Raw genomic sequence first — 17,972 nt, forward strand, 5'->3', positions numbered from 1 at the left:
ATCCTCCATGGGCAGCGCTTGCAGGTTCACTACCTGGTCCCTGAAGGGAGTGGTGGGAATCTTGGGCACGTAGCCAGACAAGGGTCTCAGGACCATGGGGGTGTCACCCGGCCCGAACTCCAGGCACGATTCATTGACCAAAAAATGCCTGCAGGTCCCCTACCCTCCTGATAGAGGCCAGTGCAGCCACTAGCAATGTCTTCATAGACAGAATCTTTAGCTCTGCCGAATGCAGAGGCTCAAATAGGGCATTCTAAAGTGCTCGGAGCACCAGACCAATATCCCAAGAGGGTATAGAGAGAGGTTAAGGATGATTTAACTGTCTCGCTTCTCTGAGGAACCTGATGACTTAGTTCTGGTAACAAGTTCTGGTTGGGCCAGTACGGCACTGCCAACAGGACTTGCTCCTTGTCCTCCCTGACTTTACACAGGGTTTGTGCAAGTACGCTTACTGGGGAAAAGCATATTTGTGCAGGCCCCGGGGCCAGCTGTGTGCCAATGCATCCATGCAGAGTGTTCCCTGGGTCAGCAAATAAAACCACTTGCAGTGGGATGTTTCTGGAGAGGCAAACAGGTTGACCTGCACCTCTCCGAACTTTCTCCAGATCAGCTGGACCACCTGGGGGCAAAGTCACCACTTACCCAGGAGCGGTAAGAGTTTGGTAACTTAGCTTGTGAGAGCTTGTTGGCCACAAGGTTGAGTAAACAGGGGACATGAATGGCCCGAAAGCAACCTCAGACAATTCTGACTCCAGAGGAGGAGATGGCAGGTGAGTTGTGACATGCAACGGGAGTGCAAAACCACGTTGGTTGATGTATGGAAAAGTCGCTCGCAGTGTTGTCCTTGCAGACCAATACACCTTTGCCCCATAACAGCTTTTTGAGGCGGCTCAGTGCAATATGTACTGCTAGCAACTCAAGGCAGTTGATGTACCAGTCCAGGTGCGGGCCCATCTAAACCCCTGAAACTGCATGCCTGTTGTATGTGGCCCCCCAGCCCATGGCCGAGGCATCCATAAATACCATGTCTGGACACCTGTTCTAAGGGCACTCCGACCCGAAGAAACAAGGGGTCTGACCACAGGCTGAAGCGACAGACCGGTGTGATATTCACACAGCCATCTCGGGAATCAGCTGTAAAGCCAGTGCTGAAGTGGTCTCATATGAAGCAGAGGCCGCCATATGCCCTCGGAGCCTCTGCAATAGTTTCAGTTGGACCACATGGAAACATGTTCAGGCAGTTCATCATCGACTGGGCACGCTCTTCTGTGAGGTGTGCCATCTGCTCGACCGAGTCCAACTCCAGACTGAGAAAAGAGATCCTCTGCCCGGCGGAGAGTTTGCTCATGTCCCAGATGACCCGAAGACCCAACTGGCTGATATATAAATGAAAATTCAGTTTTGCCATCACAGGAATATAAGACAGAAAACAGTCATACTTTAAATTGTAAACACTATTTCATAATATTTCATTTTTAGGTTACCTGATTTTTTTTTTTTTGTGTGTGTATTTCCAAAGAAGTTTTTTTTCCAAGTGTTTTCACTAGACAACACAATAGAACACTCAAAAATGGATTGTCATACACATTAAGCCTACTTTTCCTGTTTCAGCCATTGATCATGATACTGCTACAAGTTCAAATGTATGCTTTAGCTATGGTTTGTCCTTATCAAACCTGAATAGCATCTTTTCAAAGGGGCACCTGTGGCCATTTTAGTACTCTCAGATGTTAGGACTGACTTTGCATTGTTTGGTATAATAAGACTTTCCATTGGGAAAATCATGTCACTGCCGCAGAGCTTGTTCCTTTTAAAAAAGTCATGAAAGCACATTAGAGGAGTCTAAGACCTGCGGGGTAACTGCATTTTGTTCTTTCTGTTTTATGTAAGCAGACAAAAAGAGACTCAGGAGGAGACATGCCCCTTTTTTCAAGAGAGATAAAGGGAGGTGGTTAACGCAGTACAGTTACAAGCACTGTTAAATTATTTCACTGTCTGCTTCAAACATCAAAAAGTATGTAGCATGGTAAAGAGATAGTGTGCAGCTTGGCAATAATTGTTATGAAAGGACATTGATCTGTGAACTTACAGACAATAATGTAGGAGAGAATTTTTATATTATTTGTTTTTTCCAAATTAATTATACAAACTTATCTTACAAGTCTTAAACGTAAATTGATTGTTTGTGGAAACTGTCCATCTTCAGAGGCATCCAATAAGAAGTCAAAAGGCAGTCAAGGGACAATCCAGCGCAGTCAGGAGACGGGAATGGCTGTGGAATTGCAGAGGAATATGAGTCGTCAACCCAGTCGAGAATCCAACAACGGAAGCATGAACAGCTACAACTCAGAGGGCAGGTAAGTTTCCTTCTCCTGCTTTAATTAGATCATATTTTTTATACGTATAAATGCAGCATGTACACCCATGAGAACCCAATTTTAAGTATATTGCACTGCATTGGTGGTCACATACTTCTCCAGACATCTGTTATGCATTCTCTAAAACAACATGGGGACATTTGTTCTTGTTATCTTTTCATACTAGTTACCAGTTCTTGTATGTACATGTCTGTCCCAAAGCAGTGGTCAGTTGGAGAAATTTCCTGTTCCTGTATTTATAGCAATCCAACATAATTTTACATTTTCATATTTCTTTCCATTCTGAAATGTCCCATCTTAAAATGGGATTAGTATTGTTTAGAAATAGCAGCCTCTTTAAGTATTGTTACTGTTACCGTAACAAAAGTCAGTCCGGCATTACCATTATGGATAAACATGTAAAAGACATTCAAAACATTCAAAAAAACTGCCCGTTTTGTGGGAACAGCATGCCTGAATTCAAACCCACATACTTTAGGTACATTGATCATTACAAAATATCAATTAAACTGAATTTTATCCCCAAGACTCTTCAATCCCATTACTAGATTTTTTATTTATTTATTAAATGTATTTTCATTACAATCAGTCAGATTATTTTAAGACACCTTTTTTTATTACAATGTTTGTCTTTGTCAGTCCAATTTTTCCAGCCGTTCGAGTTGAGACTCAATTCAGTGACTTCCTGGATGGACTAGGCCCTGCTCAACTAGTTGGTCGACAAACCCTAGCCACACCAGCAATTGGTGAGAATTTCTTTTCTGGGATTTTTTTATTCTTTTTTAATCTTTCTCCCTTGTAGCATACTATCCTTATCCCATTTGTTAATTGTTTACAATTTTTAGTTCAGTTATATACCGTCATGGAAAATTATTTTCTAACATTAATGATGAGACTAGCAATGAGAAACCAAGAGAGCAAATAATTCTTGTAAAAGTTTATTCTGCAAGAAGATCATCTGCATACCGAGAATCTCGAGCCTTGGGTGAGAAACTCATAATATAGCACAGGAAGTTCAGAAAAAACATGCAACTCAGTTTTGGCTGGTTAGAGCCAAACACAAATGAAGTAGTACAAAAATTCATAGTAGGTCATGCAATTACATACTTTCTATTGATATTAAAATATTTCCATTACAATGCAATTCATTATGATTAACTTAGTTAAAGAGATAGTTCACCTAAAAATGAAAATGTGATGTTTATCTGCTTACCCTCAGGGCATCCAAGATGTAGATGTGTTTGTTTCTTTAGTATAACATAGATGAAGATTAAACTCCAACGGTTGTTTGTATAATGCATGTCAATGGGGTTTATTTCTATGAGAGCCACTATGTAACGGCATTACTGCCGTCAAGTAAGTTAAAAAACCCGGCGCGATCATAGATATATATTTAAATAGATTCCTCATTCGACCGATCCGCGCAGGCACTAATGAGGAATATATATATATATATATATATATATATATATATATATATATATATATATATATATATATATGATCACACCAGGTTTTTGACCTTACTCTACGGAAGTAATGGCATTGGGAATACTAGATGAGATTCATCAACTATGAGGTAAACAGTGTTGGGTAAGTTACTTTAAAAAAGTAATTAATTACTAATTACATCACCAGATTTGTATTTAAAATACATGACTAATTACTCTATCTGAAAAGTAGTTTAATTACTTATTAAGTAATTTAACTCCTTTATCCTTTATAGGGATTACTTCTTAAAATCCCTATAAACCTTGACCAGATAGACAGTAGCAATTCAACTCTTAGTAATTCCTCAGTCATACATGAAACGGTTTAGCCTTTAGCTATTTAAAACCTTTTAGATATATAAAAACATACAATACTTCAACATTTTAGTGACACATTTCAAACAGAGTTCCTCTGCAAAATATCTAACAAACATTTTAATTATTCTGCAACATATCTGAATAATAAAAATAAACAAGCTCAGCTTAAGAGAAGTTAATTAATGTATCAAGTTGTAAACATGGAACTCACTTTCAAAGTAATGAGTACAATATTTCATACACAACATAGTCATGTATGTTCAACTAAATTAACTATTTAAAATAACATCAAACTTTTGTTAAAGCTCGCCCAAATGTCGGCAGTCGTGGAAATATATTCCAAACTCTTGAATGTCCCTTTAAGCTCAATTTCCATGCCGTTGTAACACTTATTTAAGTAAGATGAAAACGTTTTTCGATCAGGCAGGGCTGCTTTTGTGCCATACACAGGTATTGTGTTTAATATGCGCCTAAAGGACGGAGATTCTACAGTAAGCAGCGGTAGCATCTCTTCCACTATGTAGCCTGCAATCATTTTTTTAAGCTCACCTTCAGGCATTTTCTGCACTGCCGATGTAAAATCAAGTTTTGCCTGCTTAACTGGGGTTGCCGCAGTGTTATCTCTCGATGAGCATGGATCACTCAAAAGTGTTCGTCGATGCTGTCTCATCAGGTGCTTCAGTAGATGACTTGTACTATGGACCACAGCCGACCAGGACACCAGGACATAGTTTACATTTTACCGTAATGTTCTTGTCTACCTGAGACCAAAATATAAAGTAATTTGAATATTTCCTTTTGGTAAAACAGCCACTCAGTTCTGCCGACACGTTCTGCTTCAGACAGCTTCACGGCCAACTAAACTGGCTCAAACTCACACGCAGCTGTTCTACTTTTACATTTAGACAATAAATTTAGATTTGAATTATTGATTCATACATTAAGTACATTATAAGTAACTGTAATTATTTTCAGTGGATAAGTAATTTAATTACAGTAACGCGTTACTTAGTAACATGTTACACCCAACACTGGAGGTATCATAAATACTGTTTGGTTTCTCTCAGAAACCGATTGTTTTGTGTATTAAGACATCAGTGTGTCGCCACGAGCCACAGGGTTTAATATGGATTTGTATGTCTAAGTGTTTTTTTACTCTCATAGTGACTCTCATAGAAATACACCTCATTGACATGCATTATACGAACAACGGTTGGAGTTAAAAATCTTCATTTGTGTTCTACTGAAGAAACAACACAATTACATCTTGGATACCCTGGGGGTAAGCAGATAAACATAAAATGTCCATTTTTGGGTGAACTATCCCTTTCACTACACACAGGCCCGTCGCAAGGGGGGGTACGAGGCCCTGTGCGAATGTGATGTGCGAGGCCCAGGGGTAGCTACATTAAAGGGACTCTATATTGACAAACTATTTGTTGTTTATTTGGATATTTAAAAATAAAACAAAAAAAATCTATATTCAGTAACATCATTGGTTTCACGAATGTAAACTAACTGAACTCCACAGTGCGCACATTTTGAGGCTTAAATTGTGTTCAATGGATGGGTAAAACGCTTTTGCAAATCGACCCGAATCCACTTGCATTAGTTTGGACTGCTCTCTCAGTAGCCGTGTTTCCATTACAGATTTGCATAAAACCTTTGCGATATTTAGACTGCTAAATGTCGATAAAAAAACTATTGGAAAATGACGGTGTTTCCATTAACCACTGTTATGCGTCTAAAACGTTTTTTTTTTACCTCTCATAATAAGTCATTCCAAAAAGAAAAGTATGCGACGCGTGTCTGTGAGGGGGAAAAAAGATCACGGTTCACAGCTGGTCTTGGAGCCCGAAACAGGAAAAGTGTAACATCTTATATCAAATTTTATAACCTATTTAGTCAGAAACAACGTAATTAATTTGATGAATCCTCAAGAACGATTTTATATATCCTTGAGACTCGAGTGCAAGTAGCCTACGAGTCATCAGTCCGCGAGTCCAAGTCGAGTCACAAGTCCAGAAAACGGAGTCTCGAGTCGGACTCGAGACCAGAGAATAAGGACTCGAGTCGGACTCGAGTCAGAGTCCAGGACTCGAATACTCCATCACTGATCCCAGCACAGCAATAGCCATTATTTTTAATGGAAGGATAGGTGTGTTATCCACGCATTCATTTAAAATAACTAGATGTTTGAATTTGCATGGTGGTAACTCGTTTTTGTTGTTGTTGTGTGCTTTGTTTAAAAATTAGGCTATAATATTTGTTTTATTTCATATGTTGATTATTTAAAAAAATTAATAAAAAAGCAGAATGAGAGAGGTTATACATATGCCGTATGCATATGGCATTGAGTACTGTTTTGAATAAAAGTCTTTATTTAAAGTGAATTTTGTTTTGTTTTTCATTGAGCATGGATTGCTTATTTACATTGACTTCTTAGGTAGCCTAAAATCTATGGTTTCAGAGGCAGCCTAAATCAGAATTTGAATGGCCCGAATAAAGCTCTCTCTACGGGCCTGAGTGCGATGCCGCACTGAGTGATATATGCACATAAAAATGATTGCAAGTTAGCCTATTTGTACAAGTAGTAAAATACAGCCTCACAGTATACATTTTTTAGCTATGCCTTTTAACTATTATCGTATTTTAAAGGACAGAAACAAACTTTAACTATTGGCTTTATACATCAAGTCAGCTTTCACTTTACTTTGCATGAGGCCCTGTGCGGTCGCACGCTTGGCACAGCCCTTGGAACGGCACTGACTACACAAGTAACTGCATACTGTGTATAAATATTAGCAAAGAACCAATATCATTTGAGGCATTATGTTATCGAGGTAGACAAATGAAAAGACAAATACTGTACAAAAATTGGCTTTAGGATTTACTTTATTTCCATATCATAGAGCTGGCCTACAGTTTATAGCAATTTATTAAGCAGTCAAGTTCTAAATTTTGTTTCAGTGATCTATAAAATCGGTCATATGGACATCTTTGACCACAGCATTTGGCACCTTTTTAGCATCTCTTTTTAAACTTGTCTAGTTAAATACAGTTTTGTTGTATTCTAGTTGTGTCAGGTTTTTTTTTTTCATTCTATATCTGTACCAAATTTACTGTAAATTTACAGCCCTAATTTACTGACATATTTCAGTTCACAATACAAAAGGTAACTGCCTAGGTAAACTGCCATATGTCAAATACCTCTTTTTTTTTTCCATGAACCATTTTAATAAATCCATCAAGGAAATGTAGCATTTAAATACAATTGCCATTTTAGTAACTGGTTTTATTTGTATGTTCTATGATGTCCAGGTGACATTCAAATTGGCATGGTAAATAAGAAAGGCCAGCTGGAGGTGGAGGTGATAAGAGCACGAGGTCTCATCCAAAAACCAGGATCCAAATCACTCCCTGGTGAGTCATTTTTGTTCTATTCTGAACTCAAAGCTTGTGATTCAAACTCCATATGTATCATATTATTTAGCCACATAATTCATCAAGCAGTTCTAGGTGACACAGAAAACAGCCAACACTGTCAGAGCATTGTTGTACATTGTGTTAATACCTGCCTAATTGGATCCATTCTGTTCAATCATAGCTCCATATGTCAAAGTCTATCTTCTACACAATGGGGCCTATGTAGCTAAGAAGAAGACAAAAATTGCACGCAAGACCCTCGACCCGCTGTACCAGCAAGCACTGCAGTTTGAAGAAAGTCCACAGGGTAAAGTGTTACAAGTAAGTCATGTGCATTATCTTTTCTTTTTCTTTTTTGCAGCTCCTGAGATTCAATCCACTTGAGTTGAACACAACTTCTGTGTGAAAATGTAATTGACGCCTTCAAGGGTTGCATGAAAAAGAAAATTGCCTAGTTTAAATAGATCATATTAGTGAGATTAGACATTATTAACTTTGATTATGTGAACTGAGAGTGCCATCCATTGATGAATCAATAAACAATGTGTTGTCATCCTATTAGGTAATTGTCTGGGGAGATTATGGGAGAATGGACCACAAATCCTTCATGGGAGTTGCACAAATCCTACTAGAGGAGCTGGACCTTTCCAGCAATGTCATTGGCTGGTACAAACTTTTCCCGCCTTCTTCCCTTGTCGACCCAACTCTTGCCTCTCTGACTCGACGTGCTTCTCAGACATCCCTGGACAATTCACCGGCACCTGCGGGGGTTCGATCGTAGTGGACTAACAATATAAAGCACAGTCAATACAAGCTGAGAGACAACAGGACAACAATAAGAGCCAGGCAGAAAATGCGATGAAATAACACAAAGCTTTGTTAAAATCTGACAATCACTCCTGTGACTTTGTTTTTATGTTTTCCTCTTTGTGGGTAGCCCGTGTTCTGCCAAATTTGTTTGTCCTAAACTAAATAGTTTGTTTCTCTCACTGTTTGTTGCGTGAGACTTAGTGCTGGCTAGCACACTAGCACGTTAGGGTGACATAGAAAGCAGGGTGATATACAGTCAAGTCTTCATTAAAGAAATGTACGTTAGCTAGTTTTTAACAGAGCATCAGAATGTATCAACCCAAAACAAAGGTGACCTCTGACCAAGGGATTGTGGGGCCTCAACCGATGCCCTGTCTAAACCCTGTTTGTACTGAAAGTCAAAGGTCAGGCACTGGAAAGACGTAGGGCGTCCCCTGGGGAGGTGGTCTGGAAGGGCAGGGCCTTTCTTGGTGCCTAAACCTGGAGGACCCAAAGCCATGCTTCATATCCTCCAAAAAGTTCCTTTGTTTTCAATGCTTGTGACAGCTAGCAGAGGCTTACTTCTAGAAGTTATTTTTATTTGTTTCGTTTTATTTATTTATTTATTTTTAACATCTCTGGCACGTTTAATGAAAATCAAGAGGTTTGTGTTGTCTAGTGTGTTGAGACAGGAAACGCTAAAAATTAGATTGAATACAACGTATCTGGAAAATACACTTTTTTTGCACGGTAATTTTTTTTATTTACTGTTAACTGAAACTGTCACATGATCCTACAGTACGTTGCAATACATCATCTTATTCAGTCAATTCAATCCGATTTGTAGGTATTTACACTTATCATTAAATGCCATTAAAAGGTATAGGTAATGAAACAAAAACACTATGTACCAAGGTAAACATATTTGTGTACATGTACGTTTTCTAATTTAGGAAAGGGAAATCTATACAATTATGTTTTCATCTGTTAAGAACATCTTGATACATAGAGTTTTTTGGAAACTTAACTAACTTTTTAACTTTGTTTGATGGTAAGTGATTGCGTAGATGTACATTTTCCTTTTTAATATATTCGGTTTAGCAAAAGCCAACTTATGCCACCCTGCAGTCACACGATTGACTCTTCAAACTCTTCAACAAGCCCTTGCACATGATGTCTTTATTTAAAATTAGAATTGCAAGCACAAAAGCTTGACTTTTAAATGAGATGAAAAAAAAATGTTGTCTCTGTAAATGTTGAAGTGACCAATCAGACTTTGTCATCACCAACATTAACACCAATCGTCTATCAGGCCACTGGCCCCTCCCTCCAGTGCGTTGGAGCAGCATGACTCGGATCAGTTCCCAGCTGCATGCACATTTTTGTAAAACAGACTACACAAATGTTAAAAAGTAACAGAAATAGATATGTGTTAGTTCAACATACTGTAGGCCAGCTTGTATGTTGCATGTACTGTACAGTTTGCTTGTACTTGAATATAAGAGATAAACCAAGAAAAGAAGCCATTTGCGTTCACTCAGACTTTTCAGATCAGCTAAAAAAAATAAAAATAAATAGTCCATGTCCTCCATGCGGTGCTGAATGTTGCAACATTTTTCAAGTTTTTAATTATTTATTTTTAGTCTTTTATATCCCTTTGGGGAAATGTGCTGTACTGTAACACTGAACAAAAGCTAACCTCCCTCCTGTTTTACAGATTTTACTGAATCATAATTTACCTCAAAAACCACAGAAATTAACCTATAAAATGTGTATACATCCTATCAAGTTATTCAAGAGTATACCAATATCAAAACAGGAAATGTCAAAAATATATCATACATACATAACCGTATCCATGTTAAATATAAATGTAAATGCACAGAGACTAATTAGCGCATGTGTTGTAAATATGAGATAACCATGTGGTTAAGCCATATTTGCAAAGGGGCCAAGGCTTACTTTTGAGAACAACCATCCCAATGCGGGACCGCTGAGCGGACACCTTTCTTATCATATGGGTCCAAATCAGCTCTCACTGTCACTTTTAGAGGGCCGAACCACTCCGCTCTGAAGCTGTAGCCAGATCGTCATTTTCTGTGCTTTCGAGCCAAATTCTTCACCTCTGCTATGAACACGAAATCAGAAGAAAAAAAGATTGTTTTTATTCATGAGACAGGTTTTTATTTTACTTGATCAGTATTCTTGGGTAGAGGGGAAAAACAATGCTGACTGTTTACAACTTCTAGTATGTGTTTCACTGAGATGATGAAAAAGAAAAAGTATTCACTGCAACATTTCTGTTTGTATACAGGTGTGGCTCATACGATGTGTATGTTTTATATTTAAAAAAAGAAAAAGAAAAAAGTTAATTTTTATGATTTCCAAATAATAATAAAAAAAGGTGTGTGGAAGAAATTTTCAACCCGATGTTTATGTTCTTTTCTTTTACATTTAACTTTTTATTCATCAACAGTGGTTAGACAACCAAACCTCAGCTCATATATTATCACAGATTTGAGAAACACCTGATTAGAGTTTTAAAATGAATGTAATCTTAAACATTTCTAAACCATATTATTCAATCGTGTGTCCAATAGTGTTGGCTGACATATTTTAAGATATGAGAGAGAGAGAGAGAGAGAGAGAGAGAGAGAGAGAGAGAGAGAGAGAGAGAGAGAGAGAGAGATCAAAAATATAGACCATGGGAAACCAGGATAACCCTCAGTGATGCAGTGTAACAACATCTAAGACTAAACAAGGCATTGCATTTTATTAGGCTACTTTCTACATTTAATAACAGTGAAATTAAAAATGCCAACTCTTTTATGGAGTATTGTAGTTTTTATTTTTTTATTTTCATGTGTCCTCATAACATTTAGTCAAAATAGCTTCCCCTCCCTCTTGCATCAACATCTCTTCTCTAATGACTTGTTCACTGTCACGAGGGCAGGGCAACCTTCTATAGCAAACCCCAATGATCCAACAATCCAATCAATTTTACTGGCTTCTCATTTTTTGAGAAGCCAGTGGCCACTCATATTATATAGCCTAATGTACGTCAAAATAAGGAAGAAAGGACTAATGCAGCTTACATAATGCCGAATTTAAAGAGCAAAAATGCAAGAGGTATTCACACATAAAAGATCATTTTTGGTCAACAAATAAAACAAAATTAGAATGAATAAATGAGTTCCCTGTGTGACTGTCTCGCTCAGCCCTACCATTGCTGAATGCATTGGCGCTGACTCACCAGCAGATGGCAGACGTTTGTTAGAATTCATCAGAGATCCAGGCTCGCTGTTGAGAATCATGATCTTAGCACTGTTCATGTCAGGGCTCGTTTTGTTTGCGATGCTCATACTTAACCCTGCGGCAAATGAAGTATTATTCAATTACAAAACATTTGGACATAATTTTTGATCGTAGAATTTAGAGTTAGGCCAATTAACAGCGAGATTTAGCCCAAGAATAACTGCCCATGTCAAGGCTTTTTCAAACACAGATAGTTCAAGTAGCCAGACCTCGTCTGAGTGAGTAATGTTGAGTAATGCTGAGTTTTAAAGCTAAGTACTTAGCATTAAAAACAATTATAGCTAGGCTGACGCTGAAGCAAAAAGTAGCAATAAGCAATTCACCTAACCTATATTGTGCATCGTCTTCTACGTTGCAGTGCAACATGATTGCATGTCCTTCCCTGCCGCCTCGCGAGCTGGCGTCACAGCAATTAGCCTGATACATGTCTCTGTGTTCAGCCAATGACCCCAGTGCTCCTCTCGTGACTGATAGCAAGTGATGGTGGTGGTTGCAGCAAGAGAGGTCATGGCAAGCAGGAATGATTGCCATTGTGGGCTTTACTGGGTCATTTTATCAGGTTTCTCAAACTATAGAAAACAGAATGAGTTTCAAACACCAGTCCTGTAGCACGCAGATGGTGAAGCGTATATTTATATTCTCTTATAGCCCTTGGTGCGCCAGAATAAATGCGAGTCTGAGGGTAATTATGCCTCTAATATAACCGATTGGAACTCTATCACATGTTGTTTTCATACTTGCTATAGTCTGAGTCACTGCAGGTTGAAAAGTAAATGGAATGCAGCCCAAGATGAGCCACATATAAGCCCTAGTAAAAAATACACATGGAAGAAGGGGGGAAATATTTGGAAAATTACAGAAATTTGTCTAGATTCTGATCGATGCTTATGTGAGTCATGGAACAATGTTAAAAAGGTTTTGGTGTAATTTCTTTTGATATTTTTTTGAAGAAAAAAAATCACAAATGTTTCCAGAATAACAGAATTTGGCTTCTCCATCCTTGTAACGCTCCTAATTGAGTAATTATTTAGTAGGCTAGAGACATGGAACAAATCCAGCACAAGATGTTGTTTAGGCTACTGTAGCACACAATATGCTAACTAATTCTGAACGCAAGAAGGCGCTTAGAACAGAACACAAGCCACCGTTTCCCCCATCAGTGACAGCTCAGCATTTATAACGGAATCCTTTAACTGAAAGCCAATGAAACTGAAGGAAGAAACCCCAATTCAAACGCCGTATTAATCCCTTGCTGCTGAATAGCCTACACTTTTTCATGTGCTTGTGTTACATTTTTTTTCTGCAGCTGATTCTCCATTAAGCAGTTGAGCAACTTTTACGTGACAGTTAAACAAGCGTCTAATTTGAGACTCAAATGGCTCTTTTGCATGTTAGCCTACTACGATGGCAGAATTCCCGAAGATGAAAAGATGAATAAGCATGTAGCCAAATAGGCTCTTTTTTTCTGTTCACAGATGGATCGGAATGAGTTTAACTCTAGGGGAGGGCGAGCATGCCCACACAGAAAACAGTGTTCCTGTGGATTTTATTTTGGGTTCAGTCACATGGGCTGTCTGACAGTTGTTATACTAAGGAGGCTCTGGATTAAAAGGAAAATGTGATAGCCTAAATATTTTGCAGAGCTTCAATTTAAAATGAAACTTTTAATTCTGTAGTAGGCTAGCTAGCCAGAATCAATTTTCAGTTTGTTCAGAATCAGGCTATAGCCTACTGAATTCCTATAGCCTAGATAATTCGTGGAGCTCAGTTATCAATATTGCAAATGTCTTTTGAAAGAGCCGATACAGTGTTGCTATGGTTACCTCCTCAGGCAAACGCGATTTCTGGTGTATTTTTAAATAGAACGAACGTTTAAAAACGATTAAACGTTCTCTGACATGCTAAAAAAAACTTTACAAGATCCACGTCCAACAGTTTGCTTTAATTGCAGGGTAATCTTCGACTAGGCTACACAGTTCATTTTATTAATTCGCATCCGCTTTTCTTTTCTTTTTAACACGATGAGTCCTGAAAGGTAGTCTCTCTTTCATTGGCACTTAGTTCAACTGAACTAACGATTTTAAGAACGAGTTGTTATGCAAATAATAGACATTCATTTGACTATGTAAACACTTGAATCTTCAACAGTCAGTTTAGCCCGGCGAAACGCTGAACTTAATTCTTCATGTCCATATGTCATTAATTTAATGAATTAGCCTACCAGAAGTAATTGCCTGAGATGGCCGCGCGCTCTTTTGAAAAGGACAGCGGGTGCTGATTGGGAATATTTACATGATTGTTACGGTAACGCTTAGGCTAAGTGCCACAGCGCGAGCACGCAGAATGGCACAGTTGATTTCCTGTGCGCAGGAAGCATGCGAGTTGAGCGACATCAAAAGCGCGCGCGTGCTGGAGTAACACGAGCTGTGCACGCAAGACTCATCTTGAAACATATAAAGTCACTTTGACGGGCTCTTCTTGTGGGTCAGCGCCAGCAGGGACTTTATACACTTCTCATTTACTGAGGTGTGTCCATAGAAGTGAAGAAAGTGGCGGTCGCTCGTCACGACCGGAGGTATTGTTTATTTTGAGCGTTTTTGACATTTCGCGTTGGTAGTTTCTTGGCTCTCCCGTTGCAGCTATTAGAGATATAACGATACGCATGCCACGCGCATTTGGGACCGCGTTGGTGATGCCATGCCGCGCAACCACAGCGGAGATGAGGCCGGCTCCGGCCTCTGGATGAACACCTCTCCCGGGCACCGCGGCGAAAGTTACGGATTGGATAATGTGGAATGTGGTAATAGAATGAAGAACAATTGTTCAAGGCCGATGGACGGCCTGTTGTCCGCACCGCATGCCGGCACAGGTGCATCGGTTACGGAAAGAGACCGGGGGAAGCAGGGCGCTCGGCTGAGTCTGCTCGGAAAACCTTTGGTGTACGGCGCGCAAAGCGGCCGGAGAAACGCGCGCTACCGGAGGATTCAGAACTACCTGTACAACGTGCTGGAGAGACCCAGATCATGGGCTTTCATCTACCACGCGTTTGTGTAAGTGCAGCGTTTATTACCAGCGTGCTTGTGTGATTTAGAAAGCGTTGCTCAATTTCTTAAAGTTTTCCAGCTAGAAAATGTACCTGTTGCTTTTAAGATTTTTCCCGTACTCTTGCCACGTATAAAAGGAAACGTCCCTCGCATGTGTGATATGAAACAAAAACCTATATTTGATAAAGCCCTAAGCGGAAAATATAGAGAACAAGATGTGGAATTAAATAGTAGGCTAAATGATACATTTCTCTTAAGGAGAATATGATAATCGCATTTTAGTTCATGTTGTGCTTATTCTGCCTTTTATTCTGAGAGCAGTGATAACAGCAGTGTGTTCAGCTGACATACCACACACAAAACAACACAACATCAAAGGGATATTGTTCTGTTGAGATTGGGTCTTGAATTTACATGCATTGCGGGAATTCTAGTCTACTGAAAGACTTTGCATACTAAATGTTCATTTAGAATGATAGTTTGATTATGTGATCTGATGGGGAAGCCTTGAAGGAGTTTCACACTAAGCAGGCACAAACACAGACACAATATATATATATAGGAACAATTTTGAAACACGTTGTGTCTTTGTAAGGAACTGGAACATAAAGGGAGAAGTTTTGCAGCTTCTCCTGGTTACTCTTTTCCACACAGTTAGAATGAATTGGGGACTAGAGTATCAAGTATAATGAAAATTATGCTATAGCTATTAAGTCTTCATTCATAAACTATTAAATAAAAAAACAGATTTGGTTCACAAGTTTAATTTAATGGCTTCCACTGAAGGGGAAGATATTCAGTGCGTAACATTCATTTTTGACTATTCCTCACTTAAAGCTTTTGTATTATTCCAGACTTGGATTATCATACGGGTTTGAAATGATCCAAGGGACATTGAGCTTGCATCATGGAGTTTATCTTTTTATTTGGATTCTGTCAAGAGGAGTGTTTTTTTTTTTTCAGCGTAATTTCTAAAGGCACAAATAGATGACCCATGTTTATGTCATGGTCAGTCATATTGTGTGATGTACTATTTCTTCTTCTTCTTCTATAGAAATCAAATGTCTTAAATATGTGAAAAGGCTGGTCCGTGTCATTTTCAATGCCATGTGATGGCATGAGGTTTTGTGCAAATCTTGTGTCCATGCTGAAAGGCAAGGACAGGCTTCAACACCTGCACATATTATCTAACACTTTAAAGAGGAGCTTTTGTTTTCATTCCTTCAGTGCTTTATTTGTGCAATTGCTTATGCTTTTTCCCCTCAAGTCAGTTGGATTTTAGGATTTCATTTCACTTAGTGTTGCATTGTTTGTCCTCAGATGAGCCTTTTATAAGGTTGGGTGTTTAGACAGGTCTTGTTGTTGTTGTGTTCCATAAGGATTAGGGCAAGTCTCAATTAAATCCTTGCCAAGTGTTCTTTGCAAGCCCGAACACACTGTGTGTTCTTCAGATGATGAAGGATGAAGAGGAGGTGTGTTAGAGTGTGAGAGATGTAAGCCTTTTGTTAAAAAATAGTGATATTATGGTAAAATGTTTGCAATAAGGATTCATATATTGGTCTACATCAGGGAATATTTAGAGTATTATTAATTATTGTTAAATTATGATATTATTATTATTAAGCAGATATATTAGTATCTTATATTCTTTTCTGGCAAATCTATTCTGTGAATAGTTTGCAAAAACAGATTAAGTTGTCGTTTTGTATATATATATATTTGATACTGATTTTACATACAACTTCTTAAAAACATTGCTCTACCTATTTAGAAGTGGTAAGTGAAGAATTTGGTGGCCCTCATTTTTCACCAGAATGCTTGCAATTTTGTGTAAATTACTATCTTAGAAATCAAGACGCAACTTAGCGGCAGCAAATCTAATTTGCTGTGAGTGTTGTCTAGCAACTCTCAATTGACTTCTGAGCTGTAAACGCCAAACTCTGCTCGGGCCAGTCCCATCGTGTATAGAGTCGGTGGGCGGGGCTTAATATAATGACAGCCGAGTTGCGCGTGTGCGCACTTCTAGTAAACACAGAAACTGGCGAATGGCGGTTCGAATCAGCTTTGAACACGACTCTGGAAGACTTGGAGTTAAGCTTTTCTCTGAGGAAAGAACAAAGAACGGCACTGAAGTCATTCTTAAGAAGGGAAGATGTGTTCAGAGTTTTGACGACCGGATATGACGAATGTTTAATCTGTCAACGAGCTCTGCTTCACCTTCATTGCTCTGGTTGGTTGTAGCACTATCTGATTGCGTGCACGCCGTGCAGAGGGAGTTTGAAAGACAACCGTTTATCCCACCCCTCGGATTGAGCCCTGTCAATGGTGAGTTTCCAGACCAAGACCATCTTGATGTGGGTCTGGCTTGTCAGGCTAGTAAATTACAATATCAGGTCAAAAAGCAATTTCATTTAAAAATAGCTCTTCATTTATGAGGGTCACTAGGGTAAATATAAATCTTAATTAACTTTAAGCAAATTACAGTGTTAATTTAGTAAAGTACTGTATATTCAGCAAAAGCAGGACCTCTTTTAAAACCCTTTCCTTTCACTTTTGTGCTGCACCCTTCACGAAACATCACTAGGACGAAACCTGGAGGTGCAACTTTCTCCCATACAACCAGCATATACTGACTAACTGCTTGGGCTAATATGCTACTAGTTATAGGTGCATTTGAGCCCTACTGGATTAACTGCGTTTTATCACACTAATATATCACAGAGAGAGAGAGAGAGAGAGAGAGAGAGAGAGAGAGAGAGAGAGAGAGAGAGAGAGAGAGAGAGAGAGAGAGAGAGAGAGAGGGGGGGGGGGGGGTCATGCATACATGCTATATGCACTATGACTTGCCTTAACGGTGCATTTCATATTACATATTTCATATTATACTTTTCATATTACACTGTTTTAATTGAACTGTAAATGCGGAAAAAAATAGGTTATTCTTGCCCACCTTTACGCAAGCTCTGTCACACCAATGCAACTCTGTTGAAAAATATGACATCAGATCATTAAAACACCAATCTTCCCAGAATTGTCACCTTTTACTTCCTTCTGCCCTGATGCTTTTCAGCCGATGCTTGGCCTGGAAGCCTCATAAAAGGGTGACACTTGAAGGTGATTGACAACTGCTAGAAGAGAAAGTGACAGTCCATGTTGCCCTTATTTGTGTCAGTCAGAGGGCTTTTATGAGCACCGTTTCTAAAAGGGGCTTT

General features: G+C 38.8%; 2 protein-coding genes across 20 annotated transcripts in view; both read left to right on the top strand.

Moving 5' to 3' along the window:
• The window catches only part of rims1b (regulating synaptic membrane exocytosis 1b), a 116,295-nt gene extending 105,469 nt beyond the window's left edge, over window positions 1–10,826 (top strand). For all 18 annotated transcript variants that reach the window (XM_067441447.1, XM_067441450.1, XM_067441455.1 and 15 more), the window contains 5 exons: window positions 2,207–2,357; window positions 3,018–3,124; window positions 7,508–7,609; window positions 7,794–7,933; window positions 8,175–10,826. In XM_067441447.1, coding sequence (XP_067297548.1) covers window positions 2,207–2,357; window positions 3,018–3,124; window positions 7,508–7,609; window positions 7,794–7,933; window positions 8,175–8,393 — 719 coding nt within the window. In that variant the 3' untranslated portion in view covers window positions 8,394–10,826. The remainder of the gene's footprint in view (window positions 1–2,206; window positions 2,358–3,017; window positions 3,125–7,507; window positions 7,610–7,793; window positions 7,934–8,174) is intronic.
• Window positions 10,827–13,979: 3,153 nt separating this feature from the next.
• kcnq5b (potassium voltage-gated channel, KQT-like subfamily, member 5b) overlaps window positions 13,980–17,972 on the top strand; it is a 186,296-nt gene continuing 182,303 nt past the window's right edge. The window contains exon 1 of one of the 2 annotated variants that reach the window (XM_067441470.1): window positions 13,980–14,766. In XM_067441470.1, coding sequence (XP_067297571.1) covers window positions 14,414–14,766 — 353 coding nt within the window. In that variant the 5' untranslated portion in view covers window positions 13,980–14,413. The remainder of the gene's footprint in view (window positions 14,767–17,972) is intronic. The other variant, XM_067441469.1, reaches the window with a different exon arrangement.

This window comes from Pseudorasbora parva, chromosome 4 (genome assembly GCF_024679245.1).
Source record: "Pseudorasbora parva isolate DD20220531a chromosome 4, ASM2467924v1, whole genome shotgun sequence".
Lineage (NCBI taxonomy): Eukaryota > Metazoa > Chordata > Actinopteri > Cypriniformes > Gobionidae > Pseudorasbora > Pseudorasbora parva.